Source organism: Mesoplodon mirus (assembly GCF_964341445.2).
Source record: "Mesoplodon mirus genome assembly, chromosome: 1".
NCBI lineage: Eukaryota > Metazoa > Chordata > Mammalia > Artiodactyla > Ziphiidae > Mesoplodon > Mesoplodon mirus.
The window spans coordinates 37,201,282-37,219,232 of NC_138976.1; the positions used below are offsets into that span (position 1 = coordinate 37,201,282).

The 17,951-nt window shown below is 35.2% G+C and overlaps 1 protein-coding gene across 5 annotated transcripts in view; it reads right to left on the reverse strand.

The window, feature by feature from the left end:
• PTBP3 (polypyrimidine tract binding protein 3) overlaps positions 1-17,951 on the reverse strand; it is a 102,364-nt gene that overhangs the window by 12,830 nt on the left and 71,583 nt on the right. For all 5 annotated transcript variants that reach the window (XM_082623227.1, XM_082623225.1, XM_082623224.1 and 2 more), the window contains 3 exons: positions 17,399-17,509; positions 15,741-15,909; positions 1,186-1,263 (listed from right to left, as the gene is read on the reverse strand). In XM_082623227.1, coding sequence (XP_082479353.1) covers positions 1,186-1,263; positions 15,741-15,909; positions 17,399-17,509 — 358 coding nt within the window. The remainder of the gene's footprint in view (positions 1-1,185; positions 1,264-15,740; positions 15,910-17,398; positions 17,510-17,951) is intronic.

Here is a 17,951-nt window from a genome sequence, read left to right on the forward strand (position 1 = left end):
TACTACAGTGTTTTATACATACAGTGTGTAGAAAGAAATAACTAAAATGAGGGAAACCACGTATCACTACCTCCAAATGTATAAAAATTAAACGTTTGGGAGCGTCAAACACATAAAAACAATGTATAATGCCTTCATTTTAATGGGATAGGTAGAATTACTCACTTAATTAAAACATACGTTAAGATGTCTTAAAACCACCAAAAACCTAAAACTTAAATGAACCTCAACCTTTTAAATCACTCTTTTCTTTTTAGTGAACTTCATCCTCTCCAGTGAAGAGAGTAGTTAAAATTCCCAGAATTAGAAAGGTAGGATACAAAGATTATTGCCAGAAAGCAACTATGTTGCAATTTAAAAGTTATATTCATAAATCAGCTGGAAGCTGTAAAAAGGTACTGTGTAGACTAGGCTTAACACTAAGCCACTCTTCTTTCTAATCACCAGCCTCAAGTGTATTCTTTAAGCACCAGCAATAAAACCATAAAGTATTTTTTTCTTCTCCTTAAGTTATGATCAAATTCATTTTGTTTACTATTTGGAAAAGAGTCAGAGAGTCATTATCAAAGTATTAACCGATTGCTATCTCTTAATTATTTCTATTACTTAAAGAAAAAAAAATATTTTTTTTCTGAAATAAAAACAGCATGCATATCCTCTACGGTAATCTTCTAAACCCATTAATCAAAAAGACAAAAAAAGAGGATTTACAAATAAGTTTAACAGTAAATGTTTATTAATTCAAATGTTTGCTGACTGCATACTATGTATTAAATGCCATCAAAGGCATTTAAGGACACAAAGATAAATAACACACAAGTCTATTTAACATGTAATTGATAAGCTTATAAGCAAGCAGTTCATATATTTTGTATAATAACCAAAGAGGCAAATAAGAGATTATTAATATAGTCAACCTATAGTTATCTGTGCCAATGGCAAGTATAAATGATGCAGAATATACAAGGGAATTTTGGAGTTGAGAATGGAACCAGAGAGAATTATTTATAAACACAAGGAAGCTGTGCATCATATATTGTACATGAGCCACTTCCATGATTGAAACACCTAATGCTTTTATTATAAATCCTTCAAATATGGTAATATTTTTCATTTTGATAAGTTCCTGGAAAATACAGACCATCATTAAGAAATCAATTCAAATTCAACTTTAGAGTTAGTCACCTGTAGCTTGAGGAAATCCAATGGCTGGGGCAAATCCAGCAGCCCCTGCATATGGTGAGGAAATTATTCCTGGTGCACCTAACGGGGAAGAGAAGCTAAAATAAATATACTACCTTCTATAAATATGGTTATAGCAATATAAAATGGCTATATGAAGGTGTATTACTGATAAAGAGATTCTGTTACAGAGTAAAGATTTGTTCAACAGGTGATCCTTAATGGTAAGTAAAGAGCCTCTGCCACTTTCAGAGGCTAATCCCTTTCAACTGGGTTCAAGGTTCAAGAGTACAGCTAAAATATTATTTAATTTTGAGTTATTAGTTTGCTACTTAGTTTTAGTTTATTTAGTTTTGTTATTTAAGTTGATATTCTTGTCCTTATTTAGAGCATTGTTTCTATGCAAAAATCATCAAATACTTATTAAATTGTACTGTACCTGGGGGGTACTGTGCTGACAAAAAGAAATATGAAATAAAAATCCTTGCCTTTGAGAGGCTTTACAAACTAAAAGTATGAATTACAGGAGATTCACAGGCTGAGGATCTAGGGGTTTAAATACAAATATACTGCAAGTGGTCTAAGAAGAAGGGACTGCAAAGGATCACTGTGATTGTCTGAAGGTCTCTCAGGAGGTAAAACTTGAGCTGGACATTCAGTAAGTGAAAAGCAGTGCTTAGTGTGCACTGGATGCTAAACAAAGGCTGGTATTCCCTCTCCTTTTAGAAGCCTGGTGACTGTGAACCATTAATAAAAACAAGAGTTAGTTCCAACGGAGGAGTCAGTACTAGTAGGAAAACCATTTGGTTTGGGACAAGTTAAGGTTGAGGTGACAGTAAGACACTCAAATGGGAATGCCACAAGTGGAAATGAGGGGGCAAACTCAGAATTTCTAACTATTACAAGACACAGATTTGTAAATCACCTATATAGAAATAAATGTGAAAGCCATATGAATGAAAGCTCCGCTAAAAAGGGCACAAGGCAAGAAATGAAGAAAGCTAAAAATAGAACCTGGGAGTATTAGTACACTTAAGTGGTAGAGGAAGGAAGAGGAACATTCTAAGGAAAAGAGAAAAAGAGAACCTTAGAAAGCAAAACAAAACAGTGAATTATAATGAATTATAGTCCCTCAGGATCTAGAGACATAGAGTTTTAGGGGAGGGGGCCTTCCATAAAAGTCAAAGAGAGTGAGAAATGTAAAAGGTAAACAATAGTTTTAGAGCAACAGTGAGAAGCTAGACTGTAAGAGTCCAAGGGAAGGTTTTGATGTTTTTTACCCTAATGATAGGCTGATATGCGTATTTATAGGAAGAAGTATGTAGGCTACATTTTCCAGAGCAGTTAAAAGATCATATAAGTTTATTCTCTTCATTAAAGATAATTATTTAACAGAATTTATTAAATATGTAGCTGTGATTAAAATAATTCAAGAAAATATAGTCATTGAGAGACTTCAGGGACAGAGCTAGCAGAGAGAACCAACAATAAATGAAGACGCAGAAAATGAGAATAACTGACAGAGTGATGAAATAAGAAGGGAAACATATATTTATTGAAAGCACATTAGGAGGCAAGAATTCTTCTAGTGCTGAGGAAGCAATGAATAAAGCAGACAAGAATCTCTGCCCTTGCTAAACGTACATTCAAGTAGGCTCAAGATCATAGGTAAAATGAAAACAGAAACAGACTCACAGACTTAGAGAATGAACTTATGGTTACCAGTGGGGAAGGGTGGGGGGGAGGGATAATTAGTGAATTTGGGATTGACATGTACACATTGCTGTATTTAAAATGGATAACCAACATGGACCTATTGTATAGCACAGGGAACTCTGCTCAGTATTATGTAACAATCTAAATGGGAAAAGAGGGACTTCCCTAGTGGCACAGTGGTTAAGAATCCTCCTGCCAATGCAGGGGTCACAGGTTTGAGCCCTGGCCCAGGAAGATGCCACATGCTGCTGAGCAACTAAGCCCGAGCACCACAACTACTGAAGCCTGCGTGCCTAGAGGCTGTGCTCCGCAACAAGAGAAGCCACAGCAATGAGAAGCCCATGCACAGCAGCAAAGAGTAGCCCTGCTCTCCGCAACTAGAGGAAGCCCGTACTCGGCAACAAAGACCCAACGCAGCTAAAAATAAATAAATAAAATAAAATAAAATAAATGGGAAAAGAATTTGAAAAAGAATAGATACATGTATATGTATAACTGAATCACTTTGCTGTACACCGGAAACTAACAAAACATTGTTAATCAACTATACTCCAATATAAAGTAAAAAGTTAAAAAAGAAGATGATAGGTAAAATGATTCTTTCATAACAGAAATAACTACATTTAAGGCATAAAGGAAGACTTATCAAAGAGGCTTCAGTACAGGTATGAGTTATTGTGAAAGTTTACACTAGAAAATTAAACATAGGAAGAGATATGGTAGGGATTCCCTGGTGGTGGAGTGGTTAAGAATCCACCTGCCAATGCAGGGGACATGGGTTCGAGCCCTGGTCCAGGAAGATCTCACATGCTGCGGAGCAACTAAGCCCATGCGCCACGACTACTGAGCCTGCGCTCTAGAGCCTCCAAGCCACAACTACTGAAGCCCAAGCACCCAGAGCTCGTGCTCCACAACAAGAGAAGCCACTGCAATGAGAAGCCCATGGACTGCAACGAAGAGTAGCCTCTGCTCACCGCAACTAGAGAAAGCCCGCGCGCAGCAACGAAGACCCAGCGCAGCCATAAATAAATAAATAAAATTAAAAATATATATATATATAAAAAGAAGAGATACTGTAGATTGTATTACTGTTGCCAAGTATTCACTTGACCCTTCCATGTAACGCTGGTCAGTCATGTGACTTGCAGTGTCTCCTGTGGGAGGAGCATACATTTCTATGCAACACCCACTGCACTCAATCATGTGATAGGAACACACGGACAGACAGGACATAAACTGCCTCTATGCAGAAGCTTTAAGAGGCATTATGGGTTTACACCAGCTCTCTTATTTTTTTACTCTCTGCCACAAGAATGCCGTGTCTCAAATGTAGTGACACCTTCAGCCTGGGCCCTCCATCAAAAGGACATGTGAAGGATGTTTGCAAAAGCTGATTCGTAGCTGTTTAAGTGTCAGTCATGTGACAGGAATAAATGTTAATTGCTGTAAACCACTGAGATTTGTGGGAAGGGCAAGGGACGTACTTTTAAAACAAAACAGGGGCTTCCCTGGTGGCGCAGTGGTTGAGAGTCCGCCTGCCGATGCAGGGGACACGGGTTCGTACTCCGGTCTGGGAGGATCCCGCGTGCCGTGGAGCGGCTGGGCCCGTGAGCCATGGCCGCTGAGCCTGCGCGTCCGGAGCCTGTGCTCCGCAACGGGAGAGGCCACAGCAGTGAGAGGCCCGCGTACCGCAAACAAAACAAAACAAAACAAAAAAACAAAGAGAGTAATACAAATGGCTATGGGGTGGGGGGTATGAGGCAGAAGACTTGTAGTAGGTTTTAGAGAAATGAGGAAAATTCTTGAGATAACACTCACTGAACATTAAATAGCAATAAATGAAAGAATTGGCAAACAATTACCAGGGTCAAATTTTAAATAATTGTTCCCAAGTAAAATATGATTAACAAGAACGTTTGTTAATACTCGACAAAAGAATCATTTGTAAAGTTTCTGTAAATCTACATTCCCCAAATAAGCAGAAACAGAAACATTTTAGCAAAGTAACCAGTTAGGCAATGGTTTACACAAACTTTTAAGAAAAAGGTTTAAGATTTGCATAACTAAGAATACATATTTTACATTTGGAAAAGGTACTACCACAACAGCAATTAAGGTAATACAAATGAAGAGATAACATTTTTACCTATGAAATCAGTTTATCAGTGTTATTTATAATAGCAAAGCCCTAAAGAAACAAGCTTAATGTCTAAATTGGAGAATTATTATATAAATTATGATGAGTCACTAGACAAAATACAGAGCCATTTAAAATATTACAAAGAGTATGTACTATGTAAAAAAAGCACAATTATTTTGTTTTTCAAAAATGCTGGTACAGGGGCTTCCCTGGTGGCGCAGTGGTTGAGAATCTGCCTACTAATGCAGGGGACACGGGTTCGAGCCCTGGTCTGGGAGGATCCCACATGCTGCGGAGCAACTAGGCCCGTGAGCCACGACTACTGAGCCTGCGCGTCTGGAGCCTGTGCTCTGCAACAAGAGGCCGCGATAGTGAGAGGCCCGCGCACCGCGATGAAGAGTGGCCCCCGCTTGCCACAACTAGAGAAAGCCCTCGCACAGAAACGAAGACGCAACACAGCAAAAATAAATTAATTAATTAATAAAAACTCCTACCCCCAACATCTTCTTAAAAAAAAAAAAAAAATGCTGGTACAGTAGCAGACTAAACTTTTGGAGTAACTCAAAAAGAAAAAAAGAAAGTAGAAAAAGAAATATTTAATCTCAGAAAAATAACTGCAAAGATTTCAGACATTGGAATTATCAGATTTGATTTGATTTGATTTGAAATAGTATGTTTGAAGAAATAAAAGCCATGCTGAAAAATATCTATAGGGAAATACTTAAAAAAAAAACAAACCAAGTATCAATAAAATTTCTAGAAATAAAAAGCACAATTATTGAAATCTAAAATTATCAGACAAATTTAACAACAGATTAGACAAAGGTGAAGAGACCATTAGTAAAATGAAAGTCCCTAAGGAATTATTTAGGATGCAGCTCAGAGAGATAAAGAAACAGAAAATATGAAAGAAAGTTTGAGATAATCAGAGTAAGAGAGTATAACAGGTCTAATCAAAATTCCAGAAAGTAAGAAAAGAAAGTGTGAAGGAGAAATATATGAGAAGATCATTTCTAGAACGAGTAAAAGACAACAATCCACCAAATCAAGAAGCTTTTTGAGCTCCAGGTAGAAAAAAATAAATCCTTAAACAGACACATCATACTGAAACTATAGACATCAAAGATGAAAAAAAAAAAATCTAAAGAATAGCCAGAGAGAAAACAGCAGTAATTAGGTTGACAGCTGACCTTCCAAGAGCAACAATGAAAACCAGACTATTGTGTACTGATTTCTCTAATACACTGGGAAAAAAAAAAAAAAAAAAAACCTGTCAACCTAGAACTCTATATATCTTTTAAAACTGACAACAAAATAAAGACATTTCTGGGGAAATGAACACTTCAAACATGTTAACACAGACCTTCTCCTTAAGTGAATAATAAAGGATATCCTTCCGGCAGAAGGTAAGCAATCCCAGATGGCATATCTGAGTTGCAAGAAGAAATGAAAGGCCTTAAGAGAGTTATATATGGCTTAATCTAAATGAATATTGATTGTATAAAATAATACTAACAAATTGAAATGTTAAAATCTAAAAAGTTTTAAACATAATAATATCTTGAGTTAGGAGGAGGCAAGAGAAGGTAAAAGGAGTTGAAGTGTCCTAAAGTTCTTGTATTATATAAGAAAAGATTACAGGTATCAATTAACTCTATATTTTGGTAAAATAAGTATGAAAGTTAAAAATCCTAGATGAAAATACAAAACAGTGTTAAACTTCGAAAACAGTAGTGGGAAAAAACAAAGAATAAATAAACATTAATTCAACAAATATTTTTTGTGTCAGGCACAAATATCAGCAAACTAAGTAGAGAAGAATAAAAACTACCTTGGTGAAGCTTATTTCGACTGATGAAAACAGAATAAAACAATAAACACAGTAAATAAGTTAACTGCATACATAAGAAGGTGATAAATACTACTAAAAATATAGAACAGGAAGAATCAGGAGTACTGAGGGAAGGTTGGTCAGGGTAGGTCATAGAAGGCAGCAGGAGCAAAATCTGAGGCTATCTGGGAGAAAAGCCCTCCAGGAAGAGGGAATAACTAGTGGAACAATCTGGAGGTGGGAACATACCTTACATGTTTTAGAGGGATGCCAGTTTGGTGGGCAAAAGGAGCAAGGGGAGAACATCAAAGGAGATATGTCGAAAGAGTAAAATTGGAGTGGATGGTATAGGGCTTGCAATCCAATGTAAGGATGTGGACATTTAATAGTCTGAAAAAAATGGGAGCCTTTGGAGGGTTGTCAGCATTAGACTGAAATGATATGACTTATTTCTCTTTTCTAATTTACATTCAATAAAATGTACAAGTACAAAAGGCAACTGATCTTTCTGTCACTAAAGATTAGTTTGCATTTTATAGAATTATATATAAACAGAATCATATACCAGGTGTTCTTTTTTATATGGTTTCTTTCATTCATAATAATGTTCGTTTTTTGTTTTTTGTTTTTGCGGTACGCGGGCCTCTCACTGCTGTGACCTCTCCCGTTGCGGAGCACAGGCTCCGGACGCGCAGGCTCAGTGGCCATGGCTCACGGGCCTAGCCGCTCTGCGGCATGTGAGATCTTCCCGGACTGGGGCACGAACCTGTGTCCCCTGCATCGGCAGGCGGACTCTCAACCACTGGGCCACCAGGGAAGCCCCATAATAACGTTTTGTCTGGCTTCTTTCATTCAACATAATCCTGTTGTCCTTAACGATTTACTCCTTTTTATTGCTGAATAGTATTTCATAACATCGATAAACTACATTTTGTTTATCCATTCACCTGTAATAGAATATTTCCAGATTTTGGTCATTACAAATAGAATTGCTATGAACGTTTGCATACAGGTATTTGTGTGGACACTAACTTTTTCACTTCTCTTGGGTAAATGACTAGGTTATATTGTAGGTGCACATTTAACTTAAGTAACTGGCAAACTCTTTACTGAAGAGTTTCCTAAATTTTACATTGCCATCAACACAGTATGCTAGTAAAAGATGCTCCACATCCTTGGTACAGGAAACTTTAACTCTAGCTATTCTAATGGGTATGTAATAATATCTTACAGTAATTTAATTTCCATTTCCCTGATGACTAGAGATGTTGAGCACCTTTTCAGGTGTTTACTGCCATTCATATACCATCTTTGTAAAATATCTTGTCAAAGCTTTTGGCCATTTTTTAATAGTTTGTTTTCTTATTACTGAGCTATAAGAGTTCTTTATATAACTTGATATAACGAATTTGTCTTATATATATGTGTTGCAAATATTTTCTTCAAGTCTATAGCTTACCTTTTGGTTTTCTTGATGGTACCTTTCAATCAGTGAAACTTGTAAATGTTGATGTACATACAATATATAAATTATTTCCTTTTATGGTTTGTGCTTTTTGCATTTTACCTAAGAAACTTTTGCATATCCCAAAGTTACAAAGATTTTCTAAGTTTTTTTTTTTTATATAAGATTTATTTATTTGTTTTGTTTTGGCCATGCCACACAGCATGGCATGTGGGATCTTAGTTCCCTAAACAGGGATCGAACCCATGCCCCCTGCAGTGGAAGCTGGGAGTTTTAACCAGTGGACCACCAGGGAAGTCCCCTCTCCTATGTTTTATTCCAGGAGTTTTATAGGTTTAAGTTTTACATATAGGCCTAAGATGCATTTCAAGTCAATGTGTCAGTATGGTGTGAGATACGGATCAATGTTTATTTTCTTTCCAATATGGATATCCACCTGTCCAAAAACTACTTGTTGAAAGATTTTCCTTTCCCTTCTGAATTTTTACACTGGCAATTTTGCTCAAAATCAACTCACTACATACATGTGGGTTGATTTCTAGACTCTATATGCTGCTCCATTAATTTATCTAACCTTTCAACACTATCAAACTGGTTTGACTACTGCAGCTTTATATTAAGCCTTGCATTTATTTCCTTTCACTATTATAGATACTTTTCCATTTCTATGCAAATTTTAGAAGTTCAGTGCATCTTATTAAAGTAAGAGGAAAAATTAATTAGAGTAGTTAGAGAAAGAAATAAGAGTTTATCAAAGTTGCTGAATATGAAATCAAGAAACAACAACACTGCATTTGTATATTAGCAACAGTTTAAAAACCAAATAACAGTGATGGCTAAAACTTACAGGGCACCATTCTAAGCTCTTTACGTATATTAGCACATTTAATATTCATCACAACTCTTACCTGTTAAGTACTATTATTATGTTAATTTCACATATAAAGAGACAAAAGTACAGAGCAGTTAAGCAATTTGCCCAAAGTTACATGGATCATAAAGATTGGTCTAGAATTAGAATCTAAAAAGTATGGCTCTTAGGAATAATTCTAACAAAACATATGCAAACCTTTATGGGGAAAAGTCACCAAACTTTACTTAAAGACACTAAAGAATATGAATGGAGATATGTACAATATTCAAAGACTGGAAGACTATTGTAAAGCTGTCAGTTATCTTCTAAGTGATTTATAAAGTCAATATAATCCAATCAAAACCCTAATAGTGCTTTTTTTCCCCTTTGAGGACTTGAAAAGCTGATCCTAAAATTCCTAAGTGTAAATGGTCAAGAATTGCCAAGATACTCTTGAAGAATAAGTAGACTTAACTCTATCAGATTGAGACTTGTGGTAATGACAAAAAGAAAGACAAATAAATAGACCAATGGAACAATGCTCAGAAAACTACTCATGCATATATTAACCTCAAGTTAATGGTATGTGTTAATTCTGAACTTTTTGTGTATTATAGGATCGAGCAAATAAGTAAATATGTTGAGGCTAATGGAAACTAGATTTCTCATTCTTGAAGAAGGGAATCACCAATATGAAAAAAAGGGTGCTGGATTGGAATTGGAGTTAACAGTTAAAACTTGCGGTTTTTTAAAACACAAACACACACATGCACACACACAGAGAAATATACTTATGAAGTACACATATACATATATCCTAGTCATGTCCATTTAAAGTTCCTAGAAGCAGTGACACCCTATTAGCAATAAGCACATATATACCTTGATACTGATTTCCAAATACTATTTCCTACTAAAAGGAACCAGGGCTCATTGGAGTAATGGCTGACTGCAGTGTCAAGGCAGGGAAAGTAAAGAAGATCTGAAATATCTTCTGCCAGAAAGTAAGGAAGTGTTCAAACAATGATGAAGATATGTCAAAAGGCCACTGAAGCTAGTATGAAAGGGCTCCCACTGGCCAAATCTGGGAGAGTTTGAACATAAAATGAAAAATGATACTATGAAATTATTACCCATAGAATAAAATAAGAACCTACAAGTTCATATTAACATGAAAAAATAAATACAATGAATAGTAAATAAGCCACAGAGAGCTAATGCACTGTATAATGAATACAGACAACAATATTATACTAAAACTGTGTAATGTGATAAATATCACTATATCTGAATCATACTACAATATATAAATACATCAAAGTAGCACATTATAAACCTTAAATTCACACGAATTTATGTAATAAAAATGAATGAATGAATGAATGGAGTGTTGGTAAGAAAAAAGTTCTTTATAATAAAATCCCAGCTAATAAATGAGAAGGAATGACAGAATTAGCAAATCACCAATACAGCAACAACTACCAAAGTAACAACTAATTAAAGCAATGGATGTTAAAACTAAAGGGTGAAAAGTCATAAGAAACAGGCTATTTTTATAGTCTCAACGTATCCTCCTTATAAGGATATGTTGCTAATTACAAAGAGAAAAACAGTAACTTCACAGGGAAGAAACTTGGCAGAAACCACCTTAAGTGATCAAGGTTAATATCACCAGGAATAGGATAAACTGGCATTATGTGTCTCCTGATGTAATGAAATGAGAAAGACACAACATTATTTCAGCCAAAAAACCAGACATGCATGTTGGGAGAAATTCTATTATATACCCAACCCTGAACTCTTCTAAAATTTTAAAGGTCATAAAAGACAAAGAATGAGGAAATGTTACAAATTAAAGGACTCCCAAGAGACATGACAAATAAATTAACCTGATACTGAGAAAAATTTTCATATGAAGAACATTATTTTCACAACTGGCAAAAATTTTAAAAGGTCTATGGATTAGATAATAGTGTTGTGTGAATGTTAAATTCCTGATTTTGATAACGGTATTTAGGTAAGAATGTCCTTGTTCCTAGAAAATATACAGTGAGTATTTAAAAGGGACACCATGCTTGCAACTTATTCTCCAATGACTCAGAGGAAAAACAAAAACAACAGCACCACACACACACATATAAACAGAGATGATAAAGTAAGTGTGGCATGATGTTAATAACTGGGGAATCTGAAGGATATAAGGGAATGCTTTGAACTATTCTTGCAACTTAAAGTATTTCAATAAAGTTACTAAAATACTATAAACTTTAAGATATAAGTATTTATCTTTATAATGTCAAAGTAATACAGGATTTCTTAAACATGACACAAAAACACAAATATAAAGGAAATGGCAAATAAATTTGACTACATAAAAATACCATGGAGAGAATGAACCAATAAGCCAAAACTGAGAGAAATTATTTGCAACACATAATACCAACAAAGGACTAGTGTCTAGGATATATAAAGGATTCCCACAAATAAACAAAAGAAGACAAGAAACCAAACACAAAAACAGGCAAAAGAATTAACAGAAAATTCATAGAGGAGAATGGCCAATAAATAAAGTAAGTTCAACCTCATTGGTAATCAAGAAAATTTCACAGCAGCACTGTTCATAATAGCCTCAAACTAAAGCAACCCAAATGTCTATCAACAGTAGAATAGATAAACAAACTGTAGTATATTCATACAATGGGAATCTATACACTTGACAGTATTGACAATGAATAAGTGATAGCCACATATGTGAACATGGATGAATCACAAAAGAAAACAAACAGTATGATTCCATTTAGATAAAGTTCTAAATATAGGAGAAAAGAATTTTTTAAATTAGCACTCAGGGCTGCATAATGAGTAGTAAAAAAAACCCAAACCAAACCACAGGGGAAAAGCAGAAAAGCAAAAGCATGACTATCATCAAAAATTTGAGACTACAGTTATCTTGGAGCAGGGAGAGTGGGAACACAATAAATGAGAGGGGTACAAATAGTGCTTCTTCAGTATGTGTAAACATTTTATTTCTTCATCTGGGTAGTAATCACATGGGTATTTAAAACTGTATTCACATGTTTTACAAGCTTTTCTATAGGTATAATATATTTCTCTAAAAAGAGGGACAGAATGCTCACAACTTAGCCCTAAGACCTTTAAACGGTAATCTTTAAAAGAAAGAAAAGAACAGCCAGTGAGGTAAGGAAAAAGTCATGGAAGTGTGGTGTTTCTGAAGCCAGGAGAAAAAAAAGAGGGAATAGTGAACTGTTCAAATATTTGTGAGAGGCAGAGTAAACTTTCACACAACACATAAAAAAGTACTGTTCTCTGTTTGATGAATTATTTATCTTAGAATGTAGACACTACTCTGCAACGACAAAGGATTTATTAATACAATAAAAAAAGGATGGTAACATTCTGATTATTTTATATTCAGAAACCAAAATTTTTAGTTGTATTTTAAAAACGTCCTCCTTCCACAATGCAGAACATTAATTATACCAACAGTATGTATTCAATTACTGAAATATGTGCAGTTCTGCATTTGATAGCCAAGTTTTGGCAAACTTGAGTGATAGCCCCAATTTCTATCATTTGTTATTAAAATGGTAATTACAAAGACCTTTGGCTCTCCCAAATTGTACATATTAGTAGGGGCTGATAACAAATACAGTCGTCCCTCAGTATCCACAAGGGATTGGTTCCAGCACACTCCCCAACCCACCACCCTGTAGACACCAAAATCCAAGGATGCTCAAGTCCCTTATATAAAATTGTATGGTATTTGCATATAATCTCTGCACATACTCCTGCATACTGTGAATCATCTCTAGATTGCTTATAATAACTACTGTGTTGTAAATGCTATGTAAATAGGTGTAAATACACTGTAATGCTATGTAAAATAGTTGCTGGTACAAGGTAAATTCAAGTTTTGCTTTTTGGAACATTATGGAATTTTTTTCCCCCAAATATTTTTGATCTGCAGTTGGTTGAATCCACAGATTCCAAACCTGTAGATATAGAAGCACAACTGTATAAAACACAAAAATTTGGTCAGACTAAAACAGAAACTTTAACAATTTAGGAACATGAACTGAACAATCCACTTGACATTTTCAGTTATAAATAACAAAAGGCTTTTACACTAAATTTACCATCTGTTTTCTAGAAAATTTTGGACAACAATTTGGCTAAGGATTCTTTTTTCTCACCTATAAAATGAAGATAAACTAAATATCACTTAAAGTCTCAACTAATATTTTATGGTGTCATCTGGGAAAGAAAAATCAATCACAAAGGGTAATAAAATTAAAATACTTTATCTAAATAATAAACCACACTTCGAGAGCTGCAAAACCAAAAAGTATATTAACCTAATGATATACCCAAGTAGGCTCTCCACTACTTTTCCCTTTACATAAAGGTTTATTTTTAAAGTTTAAATTATTGAGAACTAATTTTAAATAAAAGAAGGAAGCTCTCCAAAGCAACATTTGCATGAGTAATGCAGAAGACTTATTTTATTAGTGCAAAAATGCAACTTCACACAAACTTAGGGTTAAGATGAAAAGTTCTGATGTTTAAAAAACAAAAACAAAAAATTGTAAATCCTCTTCTTTGAATAAAGGAAAAACATACTACTAATTTAGGTCCTTGTTTTAAAGTATCACTACTTAAAAAAGGAAAAGTATTTCTCTCAAGACCACTTACACCAGTATTTTGCTGGTTATACTGGGCTGGCCAAAAGGTTTGCTCGGTTTTTTCTGTAAGATGCCTTTAGTAGCACTTAGTTGTCTTTAACTTCACTTGAAACAGTTTTGTTAGATTGTATTGTGACAGCTATCAGATCAGCGTGCATTAAAAAAAAAACTTATCAAAATTGGTGAATTTCTGTGTAGCCATTTTAATATTGAAGATGGAAGAAAAAAAGCAACATTTTCAGCATATTATACTTTATTATTTCAAGAAAGGTAAAAAGGCAACTGAAACACACAAAAAGATTTGTGCAGTGTATGGAGAAGGTCCTGTGACTGATCAAACATGTCAAAAGTGGTTGCAAAGTTTCGTGCTGGAGATTTCTTGCTGGACGATGCTCCACAGTTGGGTAGACCAGTTGAGTTGATAGCGATCAAATTGAGACATTAATTGAGAACAATCAACGTTATACCATGTGGGAGATAGCTGACATACTCAAAATATCCGAATCAAGCACTGAAAATCATTTGCACCAGCTTGGTTATGTTCATCGCTTTGATGTTAGGGTTCCACATAAGCGAAAAAAACCTTCTTGACCATATTTCCGCATGTGATTCTCTACTTAAACGTAATGAAAACGTTTTGTTTTCAAAACAAATTGTGACAGACGATGAAAAGTGGATATTGTACAATAATGTGAAACAGAAGAGACTGTGGGGCAAGCGAAATGAACCACCACCAACCACACCAAAGGCTAGTCTTCATCCAAAAAAGGGGATGTTGTGTATATGGTGGGATTGGAAGGGAGTCCTCTATTTTAATTAGCTCCTTCCGGAAAACCAAACGATTAATTCCAACAAGTACTGCTCCCAATTAGACCAACTGAAAGCAGCATTCGACAAAAAGCGTCCAGAATTAGTCAACAGAAAATGCGTAATCTTCCATCAGGATAACATAAGACCACATGTTTCTTTGATGACCAGACAAAAACTGTTACAGCTTGGCTGGGAAGTTCTGATTCACCTGCTGTATTCACCAGACATTACACCTTCGGATTTTCATTTATTTCAGTCTTTACAAAATTCTCTTAATGGAAAAAATTTCCATTTCCCGGAAGACTGTAAAAGGCACCTGGAACAGTTCTTTGCTCAAAAAGATAAAAACTTTTGAGAAGATGGAATTATGAAGTTGCCTGAAAAATGGGAGAAGGTAGTGGAACAAAAGGGTGAATATGTTGTTCAATACAGTTCTTAGTGGGGCTTCCCTGGTGGCGCAGTGGTTGAGAGTCCACCTGCCGATGCAGGGGACATGGGTTCGTGCCCCGGTCTGGGAAGATCCCACATGCCGCGGAGCGGCTGGGCCCGTGAACCATGGCCGCTGGGCCTGCGTGTCCAGAGCCTGTGCTCTGCAACGGGAGAGGCCACAACGGGAGAGGCCACAACAGTGAGAGGCCCACGTACCGCAAAAAAAGTTCTTGGTGAAAATGAAAAATGTGTCTTTTATTTGTACTTAGAAACCAAAGGAACTTTTTGGCCAACCTTATAAATCAACTTATTTAAACCAGTGGTAATATATGACTATTAATTTCAAGCAAATGGTTGTATGGTTTATAAAGAACGAGTAATATTAATGTTAGAAAATAAATTCAATTTCAGGTATCTACTTGTTTTTGCCAACTAATAGAATCTACTAATATCAAGATTCAATTAATGAACACGTTTTGGTTCCATGATTCTTGCTTTTCTTTAGAAATCCTGAGAGAATCCAAGGAGAAACCACCTGACATATATGGATTAATAAATGAAACTTTTAACTTCAGAAAGCTTGTTCTGTGACCCAAAATAGAACTACTCACCAAAAGCCATAGGGGGTTCAAGGGATGGCTGGCCATCACCAGTAGGAAGGTCTAAGCGAGTGAAGTCTCTGCTTTTGTCATTATTATATTTCACATTAAGGCTGGTAAGCTTGGAGAAGTCAATACGCAGAGTGCAGCATGCATTATAGATATTCTGGCCATCCAGAGCCTAAAGCATGTAAGAAAGGGACTGATGTTTTGCAAGGTAATAACAATAATAAATCAAGTAGCCTCTACTTTGACAGAGTGGCAGTCAGGCATAAAGCAAAGAGGACTAAACTAAAAGCCAAAGACCTGTGTTTACTTTTACCTCTGTCACTGTGTGAGCCTAAGAGAGAAAATGAAAATCTCTATTTCTCAGTTTTTTCATCTGTAAAGTAAGGATAATAATCCCTATCTTGTCTATGATAAGAGCAAATGGAAGAGGAGAAATGTATAAGCTTAGAAAACTATTATACATTATTGTACATTGTACTAATTATTATTATGATTATTTTTTAAATGTTTAAAGATATTTAAATTTTACATTTCATCTTAATTCATTTTAGTGTAATTTATATAGGCTAAGATGAAATAAAGCCTTTGTAAATGGTACCTGTCAGAACCACAATATGTGAAATATTATCTACCACTTACTGTTTTTCTTGTAAGTTTAATTTCTTTGAGTAATAAACTTGAGGGAAGTTTTGAGTCAGATCAGATACAAGACCAAAAATCAGCAATCCCTCCTTTGAAAATAATAAAGACTTACCAAAGGGATATTTATAGCTACTTATGACTTCCACAAACACTTCAATTTATAAAAATAAATACCAGAAACCAAAACATAAAAATATCAATAAAACAAAAAACATACAAATATACAAAACCACTGACTTATAATAGTTATTAACCAGTATGCCATCATAAAGGTACAAAATAATATGCGGGTAGAGGGTACAGCAAATATAAATGTTATTCCTAATCAAGAGCTAGATACCTTGTGATACACGAAAGTACTATAAACCTTAGTCCCTATCTTTGGAAAAAAATTAGAAATAATTCAGATACCAATACAAGATAGAATTAGAGTTAGGGATAGATCTCAATAGGAGATGGGTCAAACGTAACCAAACTGAATGTGAAGTTTTACATCTCGTCAAAAGTCAAGCACTCATGTACTAACAAGAAGACAATATGAATTGAATACAGCATATTTCCTAAGATTTAATGTCTTTAGCAATTCAGAACTCAATGAAATTCAACAGTGAATATGGTTGCAAAAATATTGAAATCAATCAATCTTTGGCTCACTTAACATAAGAAAATGAGGCAATAGGGTAAAGATAATCCTACTTTATTAGTCAGATTATATCAGAAGTACTGTGCTCAACTCTAGACTTTAAATATGACAAACAGAAATGAGTCCCAGAAATCTGAGAAATGACAGGTGATTTGAAACCATTTCATATGAAGAAAGAAGTAATTTTTAGACTATAAGAAGAGCATATGGAACAGTATTTTAAAAATGGTAAATTTCAGTATGTATATTTTATTACAATTTTCAAAAAAAAAAACCACATGGTAAACTACAGCAAAGGAGAAGACATGATGGCTTTCTTTGGTATCACTGAAGTGACTGATTAACAATTGAAAAATGAAAAAAAGATCATAATTACCATTTTGGCATAATGTGCATTCAATGGGTCAGCATACTGAAGCAAGGCTTGAAACTGATTATTCTTTGTAAAGGTGATAATCTTTAAGACTGTGCCAAATTTAGAAAATATCTGGAAAAAAGTTCACATTAGGTTAAATTTAAGGAAAAAATTTGCTAACATATCTTTATAAATACAACTTGATTCATGAATCCCAGGTTTTTTTTTTGTTTTTGCTTTTTTGCGGTACGCGGGCCTCTCACTGTTGTGGCCTCTCCCGTTGCGGAGCACAGGCTCCGGACGCGCAGGTTCAGCGGCCATGGCTCACGGGCTCAGCCACTCCACGGCATGTGGGATCTTCCCGGACTGGGGCACGAACCCGTGTCCCCTGCATCGGCAGGTGGACTCTCAACCACTGCGCCACCAGGGAAGCCCCTGAATCCCAGTTTTAAATGAAAATAATTTCCTCTATTAAAACTATTGGTACCAAAATTACTTCAATCAAGCCTAAGATGTTCATGTTTCAATACTCATGCATGGCTTAAAACAGTGCCTGACACATAACAGGCACTAA